We start from the raw sequence: 23,458 nt of genomic DNA, 5'->3' as shown, positions 1-23,458 counted from the left end.
AAATGAATCCCTTATACAGCTCATGCAAAGTGTAAATGAAAGCCATTCTTTTTCATTAGGTACTTCTTTAAAATCGATAATGTTTTCTTTAAGGGAAAGCTTTTGCTGTTACTAATTTAAATCCCATTAACTTTTGACTTTTTTTTTCCAAGGTTCAATTTGAGTTACATTTTTCATCTAGATTTGAAGCTACAGGCTACATGTAATTCCATTTAAAAACCCAAGGTAGGCAGGAATAATGCAGGGCTAGCAGGAGTTTAGAGAGCTTAAAACATGGAATATTTTGAACATTTGTAATTTAAAACCAAATCCCTTCCCCAGCAAGGAGCCTACCTAGCCAAACTGTGTGCTGTTAGGGATTCATGAGGTTATGGGAAATCCTTTTTCCCTAACCACTCCAAGTTGTAGAGCTGGCTTTAAAGCTGTTCTTTCCTGCCTATCTTCAAGAGCGGAAAGGTATGCAAAGAAGCCTGATAGATCCACTTGGATGTAGGTTCATCATGTCTACTGGCTCTGTTTCCAAGTCTTGCCCCTCTAGTCCTTAGGTACTCATTTCATAACTCACAGAGACTTACCCATTTTACAGGACCAGGAATATTCTCACCTGAGCAGCAGAAGCAAACTCGAGCAAACCTCTACGTCTTTCATGTAGGTTTTTCCCCTCTAATGAATGATTCAGAGCGCACCTCTAATAGAAACCTTTTTTTTTTAACAAAGGTTTTTGCTATCTTCAGCTTGTGGCTTGTAATCAAATGAGGTTCTATTTTCCAAGATTCGTTACCTACGGCACCCTGATCCATCCCAGAGAAAAGAAAACTTCAGCTCTCATCATTTTGATGACATATTTTTGAGTATTGGGTTTTAAACTGTGGCAAAAATTTGTATTATAAAGGTTCATGCAGCCTTAGGCAGGCTGTCACGGAGACTAAAAATTTAGCACAGCTTTTCGAAACAGTGGTTGGCTGGAAGGCTAGTTCTGGTACTGTATTATATCCCTTGCATAAAAATTAACACATCACAACTGCTGGTTACTTTCAATTACGTGGTATCAAATGTGTCTTAAGAGAGATTAAAATAAGATTTGCAGAGGCTTAGAAGAATTCTTAACATTGACAACTTGACACAGCATGATTTCAAATCATGAGAAAGCTGGCATAAGTGTGCATACGTTGTTTGCAAGGAATTCTTTTCAAAGTCGTCATGCTGGAAATATTTACAATGAAGGAATAATAATGTCTTTAATATGCAAATTATTATAATTGCATTTCTTATGCTGTCAAGCCCAAACTGAAATATCATTTCTTTTCACAAGTGACACTGGAAAAATAGAAAAATGAAATGATTGCTTTCATGACACTGAATAAAAAAAAGAAAAACAAGAAATACAAGCATCATCGTTAGCTGTGGAGAACTTCTTCTCTTTCTTGGCAATTTTCCTTCAAAAGAGTTTGGCTGACATCTGCAATTTTGTAATTTTCTGATTCATACTCCTAGTTACAGATCTCCTTTCCCTTTTATATCAGGTCCAAAGTTATTGCACAAATATGCTTTCCCGACACCAGCACCTGCAGGAGTCAAAGAGCTAATAGCTCTCCCTGACTTCAGTGGGGTCGTAGGAGTCATCTCGTCAGAGAGCTAGGCCCTGGGTCTGTTTTGGGGACGGATGATTCTGCTATTGAGCTCTGTGAGAGTCCTGGGAACTGTAGCAGGAGCAAAATCAGTGTCTGATTTCTGTAGCATGGAAAATATATATGTTTTTCCAATTTGTCTGTATACCTGTTTGAAACATCTCAGTTCCTTTCCCCTATCTTTGCAAATCAACATGCCCCTCAGGCTGAGATGCCTAATGCACTTTTATCTTTCCTGTTCATGCAAGTACTTGTCTGCCTCTTTCCACAAAGTTAAAGCAAAGCAAAAAAATGGATTTCCAGTTTCTTGCCTGAATCAAGAACTGCCCTCCCCTCCCCCTCCCAGAAAGAAATGGATTTGGTTGAACCAAACCAAAAATGATTCTGGTTCGGCCACAAAATGAACCTTTGCATTTCTCTTTTCTGCTTTTTTTTGCCTTGAAGCTATGCACTGAATTAGATCCAAATTCCCCAATAATATTTATCTCCCAGAACAAAAGCCAATTTACTCTTTATGGAATATATTCACCCACTGTTGCCCAAAATAAGCTGTCCATCCACTCAGCCACCCCCAGCTGGACAAAGCAGCAAGTGATTGGTTTGTGTCAAAAATCACATGGTGAGATTTGTTAGAAAATGACTCGTTTCTTCCATTGGCAAGCTAAGTGTTCAAAGAGGTGGTGAGAAGTAAATCAGATTTTAAGAATCCTTCCAGTTTTAATAATCTCTTGGTTTATCAGGTAAAGAGTCTTAATAACTTTCAGTTTTGGTGTCTTGTTAAGCAATGATGAGTCAGTCAATGGTGACTCAAAGGCTGGTGTTTGGTGCAGAACGAGGTCCTAGGCAACTGGGTACAATGTATAGTAAGTAAGACCAAAGGTCAGTAGCCTATGACCCATTGGTCCAGTTGAGTTGGTGAAGGTTTGATTTAATACAGGGGACCATGATGCCCCTGTATTATGGGGCATAATGGGGCACCCTTTGCAGTGCTACCCTCTGCTGTAGAGCTGGTTGCTGTGCCACATCTATGCTCACTCTTGCTTCAAAGGGGAAGGGGATCAGTGACCTGGGCAAGGGCAGGCAGTTAGCAGCTCTGGGGGTAGACACTAGGGCTAGGGACAGAAGTTACACATAAATCAGTTTAAGTAATCAGAAACTGGTTTCAACCTGTAACAGAACAGAAGTTCGGTGCACAGAAACCACTTTCAAAATGGCTGAAACTGATTTAACATAAACCTGGCTGAATCAGTTACATCTGATTTGGGTCAAACCGGTTTATGAAACTTCTGCCCCAAACCCCTACCTGGTTTAAGTTAAATCAGAGATCCCCAGCATGCTTTCCAGCCCTGGGCTGGGCTGGGCTGTCTGCTAGGGAGCGGGGTTTAACCCCCCTTCCTCGGATGAAGTCCCCTTCCCCTGAGTACAAAGCTGCCCTGCCCTGCTAACCTTCCTGAACGTGCTGGCTGTGACTGGACTACAAATCCCAGAGGTGCCTGGAAGCAGGAAGAGGAAGTGATGTGCAGCCCTGTAGAGTCCTGATGCTATGAGTCTGGACTGCAAATCCCAGAGACCTTGGGGCAGCTCGTAGAGGAAGCAAACACACAGGCCATGCTGGCTGCGTGCCAGAGAGCTGTGCTCTAGCGCCCCCCAGCTTCTGGCCTGGGCCACTGCAAGCATGTGGCTGCATTTCCTGAATCAAAAGTAAATGTGTCCAGTTGTTTCGCAGTTTAATCTCTGCCATTTAGACTAATCTGCAAAGACTGAATTGATTCAGCCCTGGGCTTTTTGACTGTCTGTACTTAGTCTAGTGGATTCTGGCAGGAGCCACAATGCAAGAGGGGACCCCTGCTGTGACCCACTAGTCTCCACCGCCAGAGCTGCTAGCAGTTTGGCCCAAGTGCCATGCAGTAAGAAGTGGCCCTCACTGACAAAAGGTTGCTGACCTTTGAGCAAGATCAAGGCTGAGCATAGACATGAAAGATCCCCTGGCATTTCTGACATGTGCTGGTTTGACATGGGTCTTCATTTAAAATGTCCCTCCTCTTTTTGTTTCCCTGTTATATAGTCAGCTGTCTTCCTAACTCCAGGGCGGTCTTCAATGTTTTGTGAAGTGCTTTGGGATCCTTCAGCATGACAGGAGGCCTATAAATAAAATACAGCGTGGTTTGTTTTATGTTGTTCAGAGCTAGAAACAAATTATGCATTAATCATAAAGTATTTGCAGTTCAGTCACTTTTGCTTACTGATAAATGAGATGTTTCCAGCTGCCAGCTTTTTGTCATTTGGATCAAGTTACACAAGAGTATGAGGGATGCTGTACAAATTTAATAACTCCTTTCTAGTGTCAAAGGAGGACAACAGAAGGTAAAGGAGCACCAAGTTTTTTTATATGCATGGGTTTCTGAAAAGAGCACACTAAGTTGGAAAACCCTTGCGTGGTTGTGTAGTATAGAAACATACTGGGTTAGACATTAAACAGTTTACAGTGTGCATGCTTATGTGTTATAAGGTGGCTGTCATTAAAACACTGAAGTTGTTACTATTATTCTGTGGTATGTGCTTAAAATATTCCATTTTATTCTAATACCTAATGCCAAACTTTGACCCAAAGGCTTTTAATGTAGCTTCAAGAAAGCAAGAATGCAAGGGATATTTCCATGAGAGCGAGCAAGCATTGGGGGTGCATTTGTGCTCTTTTTAACGAGCTGCAGCAGCTCTGAGAAGAAAATGGCTACTATCTCACCTTACCAGTGAAATTCTGAAAAAATCAAAGCTGCAGTACGCAAGAAATGAAGGTGTTTTTATAGACATAAAATACCACACTGATTGCAGTTGTAAGTTCCAGACCTAGCAGTACATTATCTTGTATTATCTTGAGGAATATAGCATTACAGTTCATTTTTCACTTTTTAGAAAAATCATACGTGTATGTGAAAATGTACTTGCCATATGTTGTACCATATTACGTGTAATATAAGGTTGCAGCATGGCTTGAAGCATGTATGTACAGATGGAGATCTGTAATGTGAAATGTTTAATTCAAGACGAGGCTCCATAGTTAATTTTCCTATATCTTTCCTAAAAATCATTGTAATAATATAATAGCCCGCAGTTGGAGGATTTAATGTTTGAGTAATTTGTATAGAACCTAGCTCTACAGAACGATTTTCTATTGTTAATATAGCAACTGCTTCTGTGTTATTTTATAACATAATACTGACACTTTTGGTCAAATAACACTCTAACAATTCCAGTGTTCATTGTCCAAGAAAGGCTAATATTGCTTTGATTTGTAAGTGTTCAGTTTAGCGAAACGAAATGACACGTGTTCTGTATCTGTGAAAAGGAGCCTCATATTTAAATTCTACTGCGTATATGCAGCTAATGAATTGAAATGAGAGAAGAAATTACAGCCTAGGTTAGGACATAGGTCGCCACCTTTTCAGGCAGAGGTCTACCTGTCATGAAAGTGGAAATGCTAATTGGCTCTCTGCCATGGAAATTATCAGTGCCAGGTAACAGACGATATAGCCTGAGCAATTTTTAAATTGTGTGATTAGATATTCAAAGACAAATGCTGGGTGACAAAGCAAATGACTGGAGCTGGTTGAGTTATTTGTTGAAAATAAATTTAAACTCGCTTTTTTCTGTTCATGAACAGGATCTAATTTCAGCCCACGCATTTTTTCTGCACAGCTATTCACAAAAGAGAGAGCGGTAGTTAGCCTTAATAGTCTGAAGGCAGGCAGAAGTCAGTACATGGTAGCACCTTGTAGACTAACTTGTTTAGAGATGTATGCATTTTGGTAGGCAACAGGCCTACTGTGTTATGATACTCAGATCTGATGTTCATATTCTTATATTCATAACATTTGACAAAGTAGCCTGTTGCTTACCGAAGAGCATGAATCTCTGAACAAGTTAGTCTGCACAATACCACCTGTGTGGTTGGTGATCATAGAGGCTGGGAATTAGTGACCCAAAGCATTTGCTGCACCTGCTGTGTTTATGCTGTGCATTGAGTTGTCTGTGTCAGGTGCTATTGTTTCCACTTCTTGACTGGATTACTGAAACCAATACCAGGAGAATAAGGATTAGCGAGCAGCATATATGACCCAATGCATGGTGAGTATTGTTATTTCCATGCATGCGGCGATGCATATGGAAAGTATTAACTATTCCTAAGACATTCCTACAAATAGCAATCTATATACATAAGCTTCTGCAAACTTGCTAGTAAAGGGCATGTGTGTGGTTGGGCTGATCAGGAATTTGGCACTGGAATAAATGTTCCTGAACAACGGCCTCCACTGCAGCTGACTTAGCTTCCCACCACATGCACAAGCCTAATGCACCACGCGGGGTGCTAACTGGTTCCAGGCCCCCTGCAGTGGGGTGAGGTCAGTTATGCTGGCTCTTCCACCAGCCACACATCCCTCCCCGCCTGTCCACCCCTTCCTCTCCCTTTTACAAACAACGAGGTAGCATAAGAACCACTGCAGTGGATCTGACACTAAAGGGTTCCCTCAGGCACGTAATAGAGTTAAAGCAAAAAATGAATTTGGCCCATTATACTAAACAGGGAGCATGCCTTTCCACCCTGAACCCAGCTCGAGGGGAACATGTCCTGCACTGACAGATAATTCACCACCAACTACCCACATGCTCCAAAGACAAATGGAAAATAAAATGATCTTTTGCATAAATGCCAGCCCCACAACCCCAGAGGGACAGGGAAGTTAATAGAGTTTCATTCTCCTTTCATTTTAAATTCTTATTATTCACTGTTCCCCTGGACTCTGTTGTTCCCTGCTGGGAATAGCAGGCAGCATATATAGTGTTTCCTAATTGTGTGATTACTTGAGACTCCAAGTGCCTGATCTGGGATCTAAGTTTCCATTTGCTTTACCTTCGGTAACTTTATTCAAAGGGACTCTAATGGAAAGAGACTCGTCAATTATTGAAGTGAATTCCTCTTTGTTCCTGAAGTTTATATGATGCTAAAAACTTGAACATGGAAAGAGTGAAAATCTTGACGGGTTAGTGCAACTGGCTGGAGAATACCGCAGACATTTCAGAGAGTCTGCACAAAGAGCCTTCATGCATTTGGCACAACTTATAAAAGAAGTGTGTACACCTACAGTTATAGAGTGCATTTCCCAGGTCTTGAGCCTTGGCCTGGAGTTTTTCAGTGAGCGAATTCCTACTCCTAAGTGCATTTGAATATATTTTAATCTGCTGTTCTCCTTTTCTGTATCTTTTGTGGACTTTTTGTGTTTGGTGTGTTACTTGCAGCAGCTATGTTTGGGCTTTTTCTTTTGCCCCTGAAAGGAGGAAAACAAGAAATATTAGCATCTCTTTCTCCTTTTGCTAGTGATATTAGCAAAAGCAGCAATGAGATGACTGGGAAGAGTAGTGGAGAAATGTTGTTTTCTGCAGTTGCACGATATGGGAAATCTTTGAGCTAACTTGCCAATGATGCAAGTCCCCCAGTGTCTTCAGAGGTGAGGATATTCTCCAGGACTGTTTCTTGTTTAAAAGAATATTAATCAAGAAGTATAGAAAAATCTTGGAACCTCTAGTGAAATCAATCTACATTGGCCTGGCTTGGTTTGAATTAATTTTGAATGAGGCATAGGTGTAATCCCTCACAGATGCTTTTGTGGGATTGCATCACTAGCAAGCAGTTTAAGGTGATCTTTAGAATTAAATCAGTAAATGGCTTTTCCCCCCCCAAAATGCAACCTTAATTTAGGATTGGCGGACTCTAGCATTAGCCAGATAGCTCGTGGAAGTTCTAAGGCACAGATAGCTCCAAGGTTTGGACATTCAACCTTTAAAATCATAAAGAAAAGAAAATCTGTGCTGTAAGTCAGGTAAAAGAAATGAGCAACTGAAGGTTAAGGTGAAAGAGAAAAGGTCAGTTTGAAGTTAATAATAAGTTATTTTTGAGTAAAGGCTAGAGCTGGATGAATAATGAAAATCTTTCCCCACCAGCTATTCAGAGTGCTTGTTACAATCGGTTTGGTGGTGTGTACGCTGCCGTAACGCGCGCTAGCCAAGACGGTTTCAGAAAGCTAATTTGTTTGTGGAAAGCAAATCTCAATATTCACACTGCGAGTTTTGGTTGCTGGGGCAACCCGAGTAAAGTTGTGATGTCGTGTCACATACATGTCCAATAAAATCTGAGCACCTTAGACGCCATTCCAAATAATGTCCAACAACTTGTAGAGTGATAAAGGATGGAAAGATGCCAGCTGAATAAAACCAAGAAATTATTCCATTTGAAGAACCGATGGTCCATTTGCAGATGTATGTGAATGGGAAAAAACTGTAAATGATACACTGCTGGTAATTCATTTTGCTTTTTTTGTGGAAGCAAGGAATGGGTGGGGTGAACTTTGGAGTTCCATTTTCTAACATTACTTTCAGTCTCAAGGCTCCACCTTACATGATTAACAGTAGTGTAACTAGGGCAGGGTGACCAGGACAGCCAGCCTGGGCACCAACTTGGTGGAGGTAGAAAAATATCGGGTGCTATTTATTGCAGCCACAAAAATAGGCCAGCGGCATGGTGCAGTCAGAAGCTGCGACTGCCCCCATGCATCCCTTGGCCCCGGGCACCCGATTGCTTTGTTGCGTCTCTGCTGATTGAAGTTCTGCTTTCCGAAATCAGACGCTGAAGAAAGGGGAATTGAAGGTGGAATTAATTCTTTTAGAAAATGAACATTGGGCTTAGGTAAGTGTCAGTTCCTTGAACCTTAGTTCCAGAGTCACTATTGGGACTACAGAAAGAATATAAAATTCAAAGAAATGAAGCAGAGTCCTTTATTACTCTGTCCTCTTTGTATAGTTTGTTGATCCCAGGGTGCCTCTAGCAGAGTGACAGCCATAAAGAGGAAAAGCCATTAAACTAAATATTTTAAAGCAACCAACTGTACAGTACACAAATTTCCAACCTCTGGGCCATTGATTTGAACATGCATTCGGAAAGTCTTGCCAGATTTTTTAGTTGATTACAACATCGGAATGAAACAATCTATCATTTTAGGGTTAATAGGCTGCATTTTGAATATCTGCTTTGATACAATTTTTCTTGTTCTCTGGTTCTCATTGCCAAGCATGTGAACACCTCAAATCAAATAGCCCAGCCTCAGAAGGAGAGTTCAGCTCAGGTCCAGCCGTCTTCAGGAACATGCAATTCAGCAGATAAAAAAAAGTCTGTAATGAAACGAGCCCGAGATTCCATCTCCACCATACAACATGTTTCAGAAGTTCTTGTCTCAGGCCAAGTCTTAGGTGCCAGCTGTGTTTTGCTGTTCTTTCCATCAGCAAAAAGTCTTGAAAACCCCTCTGATAAGGTACCATCTGAAAATCTGGCATTGGAGCTGTCAGCTCATCCAGCAGATGCAGCCAGTGCTACCAGACAAAATGTCACCACCCGGTAGTCTGCTGACACTACTTTTTGCATTTTCATTGCATGTTTTTCAAATACAATTTTTAAATTAAGATTTTAGGAATATGCTACAATTCCTAGATGCTGAGAACATTATGGGGTTCCAATCTGGGCTGCATGAGGCAGTATGAGCTCCCATCCTGTCCCGAATAATATTTGCTGTCTTTAGTTGTTGCATATTGGACTGGCTTGCTTCTAGCTCTGCACAGGAGCACACAACTGGGGACAGAGGGAAACAGAGCTTATTTTTTCCTTTATTCTTATTTTTCCCTTTTCAGCAGTAGCATAAGATGGGGTGGGAGAGCAGGGCATGTGCCCAGGGCCCAGCCTAAGAAGAAGAGTGCCAGAACAACAGAGGAAGGGGAATACTTTACTCTGGTAGGGGGTGGGGAGTGGCATTGTTTGCCCCTGCCTCTGCTTCCTGCCAGCTGCCTGCATCCTTACCTTCCTCTGTGCCGCACAGGGCCAGCGCAGGCAATGTTTGTCATAGAATACAAGGCACTCTGGGAATTGTAGTTTTCTAAAGCAGCGTGGAATTTGCTGCTCCTGGGGGAAGAACAGACCACCATTTTTTGCTGTCAAATTCAGCATTTTTTTGCCCCCTGGACATCAGTTTCGGTGGCAAAAATGGGATGAAAGTTTTACCCGAAACAGCAAACTCTACAGCCAGTCTGGAGAGCTGATTCCCAGAACGCTTAGCTTTCCATGGCACTGCCCAGGAGGAGTGGAGTGGTGAGAGGTTGAGGGAGAACTGCCAGGGCACATTTTTCCCCTCCCCACTTCTCAATGTCTCGGGACCTAATATGGGTATTCAATTGGTATATCTGAAAGCTAGCTGCGTCTCTTGTTAAGTTGTGGTTTCCAGGAAGACCTGGGCAGAAAGATCTAAACTTTCCCCAAATCTTTTAGGAAAGAAACATCGGCCCTTTATACAGAAATGTGAAGTTTTGATGAGCAATTTGGGTCCAAAGTTTGATTTCTGAGCATTTGCAATTTTTGTCCATTTCTGTTTCCCTTTTGAGTGACCCCATGAGCTCATGTAAGGTGAATGGTTGCATGTATTAATTTAAGATGCACGTACTCTAAAATCTAGGTCATTTGATTTTGAAATTTTGCAAAATTTGCACCAGGGAACCACCTGTATCTCACCCAGATATACCAGCTAAGTCAAGAAAACCTGATTGTTTGAATACTGATGTTGAGCAAATTGCAGGAGAGTGTGGATGCAGTACGTAGTTTAGGGACAAAACCCAACACTGTGGGGTCTTGCTTCGTGGCTGGGGCCTCTAGAGGGTGAAGTTCTTTATTTTACTAATCAGTTGACAACTAATTTGAATTGCTAGTAGAAAAATCTCACAATTCACCCCAAGTTTGTCATAATAAAAGTACTTTGTCTTGAGATTGTGGAAGATAGATCTTTAAAAGCTCTTTCATCTTTTATAGATAATTATTTTGGGCTACTTATGAGGGGACCAAGAGGTTGTGCCCCTTTCTGCTGGAATGCAGTGGGAGACGTGAGTGTAGTCAGAATTAAAGCCAGCATTTCTTTGACTCAAATAAAAGGAAGGTCAAACACTTAACTCATAAAAAAGAAACACTGCTGATTTTTATCGCCAAGATCTACTGGTTCCTCTTCTTTTCTTCGCTGCTTGACAGGTTGGAATAGTGCCTCACCTGCTGTCACAAGTAATATTCTATCACAGTGGTTTTCAACCTGTTTTCATTTGGGGACCCCTAAAAAATTATGAATGGAGATGCAGCCCCCTTTAATTTGGAAGTGTAGATATTCAAATACTTTTGATTCATCATAGTTATCTTTTGCAGACCGCTTAGATGTAGTCTGTGGACCCCCATGAACCATAGGTTGAGAACCACTGTTCTATTGCATTCTAAGTGCCACCCGCAACTCCTTTTTTATTATTCAATCCACTTTCTTTCTTAGCCCTGGAGCACCTACTTGTAGTTCCACTGTTTCTCACGCTTATCACCATTACTGAGTACTTTTCCATAAATGGTCAAAATTGATAAGGTCCAGCAGTGGTGGACATGCGAGTGGAAGCAGCCAGAAGGACCTGCCACCAGGGCTGCTGGGAAGCCAAGTCTGGCTGCCATGCTGGCCCACCGCGCACCTGGGCATGGTGGGACCAGCTGAACACATCATGGCCTGGGCTGCCCAGTGTGCCGTCTCTGGGTGGAGCCGAGGGATCCACTGAGGGCCAGATAAAATCCCTTGGTGGGTCGGATCTAGCCCGCAAACTTTATTTTACCAACCCCTCTTCTAGACATCATCGTTTCACATCTCGATCCAGTGAATATAGAACTACTGAGTCCAAATCTCCACTCTGCTACTGATCTGTCCTATGACCTGTGACAAGTGGCTTTTTCTTCTTCCATGTTTTTGTTTGTTAGATTATGAACTCTTTGGGGGACAGATTCGTGCTGCAGATTTGCACAGCCCCTGGGACAGCGGGCCCCAACCTTCATTGGGGGTTGTGTAATCTGCTATGGTTTCAGAAGAACGCTCTTCTGACCAAAGATTTACCACCAAACAGTAGCGCTTGCTTCTGCAATCCTATCAAGCACGGGCAGCAATAAATTTAGTAAATTACCTGGTTTGTTTGTTTTAATTATTTATTTTTTAGTTTATTTCAATTTAAAATTAGCTTTCCACGTAACAAAGTAGACAACCATGTATAACAACTCCAAAGTATAAATTGCTCTGGGTGACAGATCCTTGCGAAAAATTATTACAGGCAGATTCGCAACACAAAAAATATTTATATGACAGCAAGCAGAAAGACAAATTACTCAGAGACTACTTGCACTTCTATAATTATACATAAATTATGGTTCATGTTAAAATGCACCTAAAGTCCCTCGACCACTAGATTTATTTAAAATAAGAATCACAGCTAATTACTGGAAAATGAAGGTGGGGAGGAATGCAATACATATTGTAGGGTGCTTGCTAACATAGAAATACAGGAATATTGTGGACAGGTAGGTTAATTTATAATTCGCTGCACACCTGCCTTTTCACTTCATCATTGAATGTAATTATACATTTCCTAACTCTGGGGATAGCACTAGGCTGTGCTTAATAGATACAAGTCTGTGTATGGTTTAATCGGGGAGGCTACCAGAGATGGATTTTTCTCTAAAAGGCTCTGAGGACTGTAGGTGCTTACTCTCAGGACAGTATAGTAATAAGAGTTGGGAGACGAACTTCCTTCGGCCTCTTGAAAATTTGAGCCATGCTTTTGCCAGTGTTCTCATCTTTACATTTTGTACCTCTTCTCTACACCATTCCCATTTGTTTCTCTCTCTACCTGTGTCCTTATCTTGCATAGTGAGCCCTTTGGGGCATGGGATCTCCATATCTGACTCCTTTGTACAGCCCCCACCTCAATGGGGACCCTATTCCTGACATGAGCTTGACAAAGGAGGCACTATCTGACCATTTACAAGCCATTCAGCTGAACTGAGAGGAGGGAGAGTTTTATTTTGGCTGAAGATCATCTCCAACATCATCCCTTCTGACAGGGAGATGCAGTTACAACGATTTTGTGCCACAGAAATGCAGCCATCTCTGTGGTGGAACAGACCACAGCTCCAGCTGTTCGGCAGGTTTCCCAGGATAGAAAAAGGGCTAGATTTTTTTTTAATTACCCCTAAAATGGTGATGTTATTCTACAAAGCACTAAAAGAGGTTAGGCTGCATGTGGATAACCTCTTTTGAAAGGTACAGTACTACATTTGATATATTTTTAGTATACCCCAATTTTGAAAGGGGATTTTATAGAACTATCTTGCTTTATCGATGTCTAATATATACTGTCATAGGAAGATTCCTTTTGACTCGAATGGGCTGTAGATTGGCCGGTTGTTAAGGAAGGGCAGATTATTGAGTAGTAAATAATGTATTTCGTAAACATTTAAGTACCTTTTCTGTTTTTCTGTGGGATCATTAACTTTTTTTCTTTTCACCGCCATAAAAATACCACATAGGGAGAGCCAGCCCAGTACAAGTGATGCCAAATTCTGTGCAGGATAATGGAGTACAAAGCTCCACCTTAGCAGCTCCAGTCATTTTTAATGACAGCTTTGAGAATACTCCAGATTAATTTAATGATTCATGCATTCCCATGATTGACAGCACAGCAAGAAGAAAAACTCCAGCTTTGCATATGCTTAGACAGCTTGACCTAGATTTTAGCCTCTACGACTGCAGAAGAGGAAGCATTCTTGATTATGCTTTTAATGAGAGAAACAAGTAGTGTTGTGGGCAGAAGCCATCATCTGTTTGATTAGTCTTTCTTTGATAATTAAGATTTAGTCCATGCTCACTGCAATATTTTTTCCCCCTCACTGTCATCAAATGCTGCAAGCCCTGTTACAAATCACTACCTCGTTTCTAGTCGGGTCTTGAGTCTTCTCTTCTCTCCATAATTATCACCGCAAGGATTGCTCACTTAAGTGACTTGGCTATCTAGCCATGCCATGAATGAAAGAGCTCCCGCATTGCCAGAAACAATGGCCTGGTATGTCACATACACACATTTCTCATTTTCCATGGCTGCATCAAGAGCCTTTGACTGTTCTTATCATCAGCGGTTGCTCTCAACTGCAACTTTGACCTTTGTAGTATTTGAAAACAATTAGAGGAAAGATGAGTTTCACAGAAAATGTCCTTTTCTTTCCTTTTTCCTTGGAGACAGGACCAGGTACAGTTTTTACACTTTGGCCAGTATAAGCAATCAGAAAACAGTGTATACCTGTAACCGAACAGTTTGGCACACAAAACTGGTCTATACCCACACCAGGGCAGAAGTTCAGTATGCACAGACTGGTCTGAAATGGCAGAACCTGGTCTAAGATTAGCGCCCCCCCGCATCAAGGGCCAAACGCGTGTTGTGTTCGCTGCCGACCTAAACTACGCCGCTTAGAGAGAACCACGTAACTTCGATGGATTCTGCTTCAGGCTTTCTGAATGCCTGTATCTAGCCATGGATTCGGAGCTGATATAAAATTGTCCTAATTTAATTAAATGCACTGCAGCTGTGAAAATTTAGCTCACGTAATATCTTTAAATTATTTTAGGGGCAGCTGCGATAGAGGCATTTCAGGCAATCTTCCCCCATGTAGCCTGGCTATGAATTCCTGGGCAATCGCATTTTAAGGTGTTTCTCAAGCGGACAGCCTTTATTCCAATGTACTTTCCAAGTTATTGTAATAGAGGGAGGGGGGAAGGGCGTTTCCAAATGGAACGAATGAATACATGAAGAGTGCCAAGGTTGGTCGTAAAGGTGGTTAGTTACTTTTGGCATCATCTCTTGGGAAGTTGGTAGACATGGATTTGTAATGTTGAAAATAATTGAAAACATGTAAACAGAAACAGCAACATTTTTGGCTTTAGAAGCTGAATTATCAATTTGGGCCAGTTTTTTTTAATTTAATATTGTTCTGTGTACCACTTGAATTTTAACTCTACCATGGAAAGTGATTGTGAAAAAAAATCCTTGTTACTTATATGTTGACATGTATATGTTTGGAGTAATAAATACTACTTTCTGCTCAGGTCAGCTTTTCCGAACCAACACATGTGGGAGCTTGGGATTTGTTTCTGGATCCTGCCTGTTGGGTTGAATAATAATTCAAGGGGCAGATCCAAAGCTCACCAAAATCAATAGAAAGGCTTTTAGTGGGCCCATCTAAGCAAGCCTTGCATTGCAATTGCTGGATGAATCCATTCATTTTAAATTATTTCCCTAGTTATTGAAGTGCAACTCCACTAAACATCCCCTGGCTGTAACATAAGAATAGTAGGATAACATTTGTCCCAAGGAATCTATTTTACCAGTAATGATGGGAAAACCAGTGAGATCACCATTTCCTTTCAAATCCCAGGCTGAGTTGGCAAGGCTGGCAGCTTTAAAATATCCCTACACATAAGCTTAATGACATCGGCTCAATTGTTTTTTGGAGGGAGACTCCAGCTGGCAATCATTGATGCTTGCGAAATCCAGACTCTCACCTTCAGAAAGTCACATAGCAGCACAAACCTGCACTTCCACACATGACAAGGATGGCATTGTGGACTGTGGCCGGTGGGTATATACAAGACAAAATACAAATCGGTGGCATCTTGTCGTATAAGGGTCCGGTGAGAGAGCACAGTCTTTGCAATATGATGGTCTGACCCCTGCCTTGGTTGTGGTAGAATATGAAGGGCATGGTAGAGATTAGAGATGCAGCTGAGGGCAACTCAACTGACTATTTTGGGAGTATGATTTACAGCTAATGATTAGTGATACGTTGACCTACACAATATAACTGAGCCATATAAAACAGCACAGAGGGAGGAGAGGTCTGGCAGATGGACAAAGATATATAAGGAAAATGATTGGTGCTAGTTTGTCAATGTAAGGAAGCAATTTTTGCTGTTTAAAACCAAGCTGTAATGGACTTAACGTTAAGCAGCATATTCTTCCATAAAAAAATAATAGCAATAGAAATAAATGCAGGTGTCACTTCAAGTGAAAGTTTCTCTGTTTTCTCTAAAGAACGCAGCCAGCTGGCACAGGCAATAGCTACATTTTCCTCTGTGTTTACGTGGGAGGGTAGGCTCATTTGGGTTACTCAGGAGGACTTGAGCTATACTGAGAATATTGTGGGATCTTCTTTTGTTTTTTTTAATGGCCATGAGGAATTATGTTATTAAAATGCAGTATCTGCTTTCTTTTCCTGTCTATAACTACTTGATTCTATGGGTTTTTTCAAGTTTGTATTATAAATGGCAATGAAAATGATCATGGTGAGCAAGCTTCAGATATTGTTCTATTGCTTAGCTGTGCTTAGTTTAAGTGACCCCAATATAATTAATTCTGATGTACCACAATTTGCAAATTAAAGTCTTCTATTTACCAAGCCTAGATTTGAAGGCACTTGGGAGAGGCTTGAATAAACAAATGACAAATGATTAAGTGGTAATAAACACCATTAAAAAGACTAGGATTTGATCTTCCAGCAAATGGATGACTTCAGCAATGGCTTTGTATGTTCATTTCTTTCTAAATGAATGCGTCAAAGAGCAAAAAAAGGAAGTTAATATTTTTGGTATTAAAATGTGTACTAGAAAGGCAGAAAAAGCTCCTTCGTTTTATAAACGTGTGTCAGATCTTCAGGTGGTGTAAATCAGTGCAACTTCAGAAAAGTGAATAGGCCTGCTCAGATTTGCACCATCTGAAATCTGGTCCATGGGTAATATCCATCCCTTATGTAATTATCCTGAAGTCAGTGGAATTACATAGGGGATGAATTTGCTCCAATGTACTTATTTTAGGCACTGGTTCACTGTGCCCTTGCAGACTTGTGTTGATCACAGTCCACTGATGTGCAACCAATTGCTGGGTTGGGGCCTTACTCTTTTGCCAATAATAAGGAAGACTATAATGAAAGAGGTCGTGCAATGTAATAGTAAATTGCATGCATGTTTGGTTTTGATTTGAAGCTAAAGTATTGAACCTAAAGGGAGTAGAAAACCAGTTAAGTTTTTACCAAACAACAACAATATGATATCCACAGGCCTTCTGTTACTTCTTCATGTTTCTATTAAACTTGCTTGCACTTCATAACATATTGTAACTGTTTCCTATTGTATAATACATAGCCATGCAACCTAATTAGTGCCAAATAAAAAGCCTTGCAGCGCTGCTTTGAAAATAAAACTATATGGAATGGATTATGCCACATCTAATTCTTATTTTTGTGTAACAGATGATTAGAAAAGGTGAGTAGAGGAGTTTAGGTGGTGAATTAGGATCAGGTGCCAACATGCATTTCCCTCAAGTTGAGAATTGCAGAATTTAAAATGGGTTTATTGGGTCAAGCAGTTCAGGTGAAAATTCTTGGATTACTTATTAAAGAATTAGCATCGTTGAAATAGAAAGCAGTGAAATGATAGAGAGAAAATGTCCTTGACTAATAGCTTATATGTGTTGCTTGTACATCAGAATGAAAACACGTCTATGAAAACCTTTAATTATGGTCAATTGCCATGCATTTTTCATGCCGGTTTTAAAAAGTAAAGGCTCTTTTCTTTCTGACTGATTGATTTGCATTTCACAGGCTGCCTCTCACTCTGTTGAAAAGTATCTTTCTCTAATATTTCTTTTATTATTGTTTTGCTTTCAGTTGACGGTTGCATTGACTGGTCAGTGGATCTCAAGACATACATGGCTTTGGCAGGTGAACCAGTCCGAGTGAAATGTGCCCTTTTCTACAGCTATATCAGAACTAATTATAGCATGGCCCAAAGCACAGGTCTTAGGCTTATGTGGTACAAAAACAAAGGAGATTTAGAAGAACCTATTATATTTTCTGAAGTTAGGATGAGCAAAGATGAAGATTCAATATGGTTTCATTCGGTTGAGTTGCAAGACAGTGGTTTCTACACATGTGTTTTAAGGTGGGTATCATGTTAAAATATACCTAAGAATTTCTGTAGTTTGCCTTGTTTAAGGAAATGTTTAAATTAAGCTATCTCAAAATATTAATTAAATGGTTTTGCCAGTTAATATGTACTCATTATCTTTCTTTTCCTGAATACGTTTCAGATTGCTGCTTTGTTTTGCCATTTAATTTTCCAAGTAATTATTATTACCCGTTCCATTAGCTGTAATAGAGCATGTGCTGTTCCTTCCTTTTAACAACCTTTTCCCAAGGATTTGTAACTTGTATTTCTAACATGTATTTGTTTCTGAGGGCATAAACCAAAATCATTGTTCAGATCAAATAAAGCATTGGCAAATCAAGACCAAATCCCAGCAGACAACAAGAGTTAATTATAAAGAGTGATTTTGTGACCTCGCTTGTTCAAGCATCAATTTAATTTTTGTAATGGTCTAAGAGCTCAAATCCTGGTCTAAGTGATACTAACACTGAGGGGTGGGAGCCATCAAGTATGCATTTTTAGGTCCAGGGGTACCATGCCTATTAAGACCTCAATACAGCAATCCATTCCTAGATAGTACTACTTTAAGCCCATGCTTAACTTTAAGCACACTCAGGGTTCCAGTTGACTTAAGTGTTTAAGTGCCTTGCTGAATCTATGTGTGTGTGTGTTTTTTCCTATCTATCTATCTATCTAGATAGATTGGAAAAACACTCACTAGGTAGATAGATAGGTAGATTGGAAAAACACACACATGGAATATCTATCTGTCTAGGTAGATAGATGTTCCTTTAACTAATTCAGCCTTGAAATAGTATGTTGCTTATAAAAATGGCTATGGTTTAACGTTCAAACGGTAGGGGGCACAAACAAATGGAATTGTCTGTGGTCAGGGCAGTAGCGTGTCCATGTCGGTTCTGTGTGTTTCACTCTTTCTATATCTCCGATGATATACAGATCATTTCCAAGACAAAATAATCTATTTTTGTTCAAACGTAATAAAAACAATTCTCCCTCATCCCTTGATGAAGGATTGGAGATTTCAAAGAAATGGAATTTATCCATTTTTCCATAGGAAAAAAATCTCAGTTTTCTTTGAACTCCCCTCCCCACCCCGCTACCCCAAAAGGACAACTCAGCTAACATTTCATTAAAAAACTGATATTTGGAAGAAGATAATGTTGAACAAATCTGAGTAACTTAAGGCAAAAGTAATGAGTAAGATGCTCTAATTTCTAAACCTACAAATGTAGTACATTCAGTCTGATGTAGCTCACTATATAAAAGACCTATTCTTAATACATTTTAATTAATAAATTATTGTACTGTTTAGCTAACAAAAAATGCATCTTTTACGTAGCAAGCAAGTGCTGCCTCTTCATTGGTACCAGTGTGGTTTTAAAGCTGCTTTACATGTAAAATCTTCAGTGTGAGGCGACGCGCAGCATCTCAGTAATATAAAATATAACTGAAACCAGGGAGGATGAAATCAGTCTTACCATGAAGCTTACAGGAAAGATGCATGCCAGAGGTTCCTTCCAACCCACAGGATTCCTCGAGTTGTTCATCACTGAGACTGATGTATGTAACTTCTTGAGCTGTTAAATTGAGTTCTTCACTTGGAGAGCTGCACAACTACATCATTCTTAGACTAGCTTTTCTCATCTTTTTTAAAGGCTGAGCAGGTGACTCTGCATTAAATGGAAAAAATATTTTGAGATTCATCCTGCACCATAAAGAAGGAAGAGGGCAACTGCAACCCAACCCTCCATATCTGATTGCAAATGCCAGGAACTGTTCAGTAGCATGGTGAAACAGTAGCTGTATGCTGTATAATAATATTAAATTTCAAAATATCCAGCCTCTTCCTACCCAAGAAAAAGAAAGCACTAAGGCACAAACAATGAGCTAGATCCAACAAAACCCTTGCTCACATGAACAGTCCCCTTAAATCTATGCAATTGAGTAAAAGTTTGCTGGATCCAGACTCAAAATAGCTAAAACCAAAGCTCAGGCTTTTCCTGAAGAATTTGTAATCATTCCAATGAGCTTAATTTTTTTGAGGTAGCTGAATGCTGGGCAAAAAGAAAATTTATGGAGAAGGGTAATCCTCATTGTGAGGGGTTCAGATTTAAATGTTGAAGCAAGTTCAACTGAATCACACGATACTCTGGCTAAGAACAAAAGTGCATTTGCAGTGAAGAGGAGTCAGTGTCTATCAATTCACATTTGCACTAAAGATGATTTAGAAATGTTATGTCCTCTTTTGAAATATCTGTAATGGTAATTCTTGAGCCGTATCCCCACCCCCAAGATATGTGATATTACTCTTCCTTCAGCACCTATTTCAGTCCAGCTTGTTGATTACAGAAGGATGAAATTCTGTTGTTCACCAAAAAGCCAAGTCGGACTTCTTTCGGAAAACAGGAATTTTTTGTGGGTAGAGTAGGTGCTCTACTTGAGTACAGCTGTAACTCTACCTGAGATGCTTAGGCATGCGAGCGTTGGATTGTCCTGAATGTCCATGGGTGAAATCACCAAGGAGCAATTCTTTTTGTCTTGGTTGTGCATTAGCATTGTGGATGCTCTTGCACGATATTGGAGTACTTACACTTGTGGCAGAATAACAGCAATGGGCAGAGCCCAGAAACTGGAACCACTCCTGCAAGTCAGAACCACCCAACTCTATGGCAGTAGCGGTAATCAATGTGGATTTCATAGTAACATCCAAACATTTCTGCTGTGCCTGAGGCTCCATCGTTGTTAGTGCCAAAGGAACATAGCCTTGTACCTGCAAGAACACCCCTGCAATTTGTGCAGTTCTCCCTGCTTCAACAGAGCCAACAGGTAAGAGGATACTCTGGAGGGCTTGCTAAAGGACACAAAGACGGTTAAAGTATATTCACTTAAGAGAAAACTGTGTTGTACTTACAAAGGTAAGTTCAGTTCTACAAGGTAGCAGCACCTTGACGTCTTTTATAATAAATACTTTTCAGGAACAATTGCATATAGTTGCCATTTAACAAGTGCAAACTGATCAGTTGCAAACTGGGCATGTGTAGATGAAACGGGGGTCCTAAATTGAAGCCGTGGGTTTTAAAAAAACACGGCTTCAATTTAGGGTTGATTAAACCCCCGTGTTGTGTGCACACACCCTGATGACTTACCTGCCTCTCCAATGGGGAGGGGAGGGCGAGCTGCCTGCACACGGAGTGGCCCCTGGGCTGCTGGGGGGCTGGTGCTTCTCTGTGTCGCAGCAGGCCCCCTCCCCCGGCAGGCACCCGGCTCTGGCAGTCCCGGGAGCACAGCAGCCATGGAGGAAAGCACCAGGCTCCCACACAGCTCAGGCAGGCTCAGGGCTGAGAGGCGGAAAAAATCGGGCTCAACACTTTTGTTGGGGAGAGCCTGCCTTCCCAGGCTGCTGCCAGGCTGCCTGCAGGGCCTCCTCCAGCGCCGCAGAGCTGCACAGAGCCGGTGCTTTGCTCTATGACTGTAGGGGCAGCAGTCATGTAAATCGCATTACACCACTGAATTTCCTACAGCGCCTGGAATTAATGCGCAATGTGCCGCCGAGATGTGCAAACACCGACACCATTAAAGCAATGCAAAAGCATTTGGCCCACTTTAAAGTGTCATGCACACACACCCCTCGTTTTGTCTACACACAGCCATAAAGTCATGTGCTATTGGAGGTATAGTGTGAACTATGGTATCACTGATACTTCTTAGCAAATGCAGAATTGTTAATGTCACTACTGTCCTTTATATAACATAAATATAACAGCCATTTTTGTCAGTTGGATACTATGTGCTTTGTTTGTGAAAAGTTTTGGAAAGACAAATTACATATTTTTACCCAAGCATACATTTTCAAGCTTTGTTGTGGTAGCAAAGCCAACTTACATATAGAAATAGTCACAAACATCTAGGCTCAGTGAAGATATGATCTTGAGATCCAGTCCTGAAACACGCTTTTATTTCAGATGTTTGAAAACATTTTGCTCATTTACATGACAAAGTAGTTTTGGTAACAAAGGGGCAATATCTTAAATAATAAATATGTTCTCCAGATAAAGACTGTAGGACAAGCTTTTTGCAAAGTATTACACAGCAATAATGTCTTGTGTCAGTTCTACAATTTTGCTGTTTAGGCTAAAACTTTCTTTCATATAATTAGAGATCTTTCTTCCCTATTTTCAGATTTCTGTGGGAGTGTTGTTTCACAGTGTTGTGTATAGTAATTACATATAAAAGACCACATTTCTTGCTTGAATGAATTTATCATTTCCTCCAAAAATTTGGTAACTTATCCTTGGTTTTATTGTTTATAAAATTATAGGTGGTTTAAAATAGCTGAGGAAATTGCAATAGTAATTTTTTTTTCATTTCAATGAAATTCGGTTAGATGTAACATTCTCAAATATAATCACTCCTTTTGTGGTGGACTATCCACACTATTAAATGTGTTATTTTGGATCTGTTAATCCAAAATCTTTAAAAAGGGGTTTTTTTGTAAGCAAATGTTTGCATTTCACAGTTATTCACCAGGATCACCTGCATTGCAAGAGTTGGAATGTCACGGCTGATTACAGTAATTCTAGAAATGATTTCATAAAAACATTTATAAATTCAATTACAAGTATTTTCTTTTGTAAGCTTACTATATGTAGGATAGGAAAGATGGCTCAACATGGGGTATGTATAGAGCTGAATATGCCTGGCATCTTATAACATAAAGGTTAGGCCTGTGTGCATGAATAATTGATTTGTCAATTTAGCACCTGAATTAAAAGGTCAGCACTTCCTTGGTTTGAGTGAACCAAGTTTAAATTTGTTTGTGGCTCCCCCCGCCCCAACCCCATAACAGTAATAAAAGCTAAATGTTATTGAATCCCAAACAAAGTAGGGTAGATTGATAAAAGAGGGGCTGGTAGGGAGCGTTCTACTACTCGATAGGCACCTACTAGCTAGAGCAGTCACACGGGATATGGCAAATACAAGTTAAAGGCCCTCCTCGACTTGCCCAGTTGTAATCAAGCCCTATTCCTCCAAGACGCCCTGTGCTTCATGTCTGTTGGGATTTGAACTCAGATATCCCTGCACCATCTTGGTGGCTGCAATGCTAAGGGTTTCTTTCTCAACCCTTCCTGTTGGAACTAATCCCTGTTTCATAGAATATGTGAACAGTAGTTGAGACGGAGAGAAAGAAAGTGACTCTCTAGCTTGATTCTTAGATCTCCTTGATACCCAGGAGTGAATGTAGACAATGGGTCGTGCTCTTTCCTTCAGTGGCTGTTTAATTAGTCATAACAAGTAGAACAGTGTCAACATGCAAGATTAAGTGTGGCCTTTCACAGAACAACCTAATGCCTGTGGAGGCTTAGGGCAGTCTCCTGGGAGGTAGAGAGGCAGGCTTGACTCCATTGAAGCAGGAGATGGGAATTAAATACAGGTCTCTCGCTCCCTGGATTTGTCCTTACAGTTAGCCATTGGGTAAGAGGCAGCAGCATCAGTAGCACTTTTGCTAATATCTCCCTTCCCCCAAATTAGTTCCAGCCAAAACTATTCAGCACTTGAGTGAATAGTTCAGGGATCTAATTGAGGGCCTATATACACAGAGCTCCATGCTCTATAATGGGTCTGGGAGTCTACTGCACATTTAGGATGTAATCAGGACTCTGTATATAGAGAGCAACATGTTCCACTACGGTGTTTGGGAGTCTGCGGCACAATTGGGGCCCAAGTGGCTGGTAATCAGTTGGGGGCATAATAGAAAGCACTCAAAGAATATGGTGGGATAAGCTGATTTTCTGGTTGTTATGCCAGTAAGCAACAAACGTTGCAGTGATCAGGCAGGAGCGATAACTTTAATGTTCAGAAAGTGTAATGCAAATGGATCCATAATTTGAAAGTAAATGGGTT

The 23,458-nt window shown here is 40.7% G+C and overlaps 1 protein-coding gene across 3 annotated transcripts in view; it reads left to right on the top strand.

Annotated features, from left to right (window-relative positions):
• Positions 1–23,458, top strand: part of IL1RAPL2 (interleukin 1 receptor accessory protein like 2) — a 556,641-nt gene that overhangs the window by 283,041 nt on the left and 250,142 nt on the right. For all 3 annotated transcript variants that reach the window (XM_090060565.1, XM_090060564.1, XM_090060567.1), the window contains exon 3: positions 17,278–17,551. In XM_090060565.1, the coding sequence (XP_089916691.1) occupies positions 17,278–17,551 (274 nt within the window). The remainder of the gene's footprint in view (positions 1–17,277; positions 17,552–23,458) is intronic.

Source organism: Crocodylus siamensis, chromosome 8 (assembly GCF_052110815.1).
Source record: "Crocodylus siamensis isolate JL-2025a chromosome 8, ASM5211081v1, whole genome shotgun sequence".
NCBI classification, from domain to species: domain Eukaryota; kingdom Metazoa; phylum Chordata; order Crocodylia; family Crocodylidae; genus Crocodylus; species Crocodylus siamensis.
The sequence above is the reverse complement of the archived record's forward strand: the minus strand, read 5'-3'. Positions and strand labels throughout refer to the sequence as shown.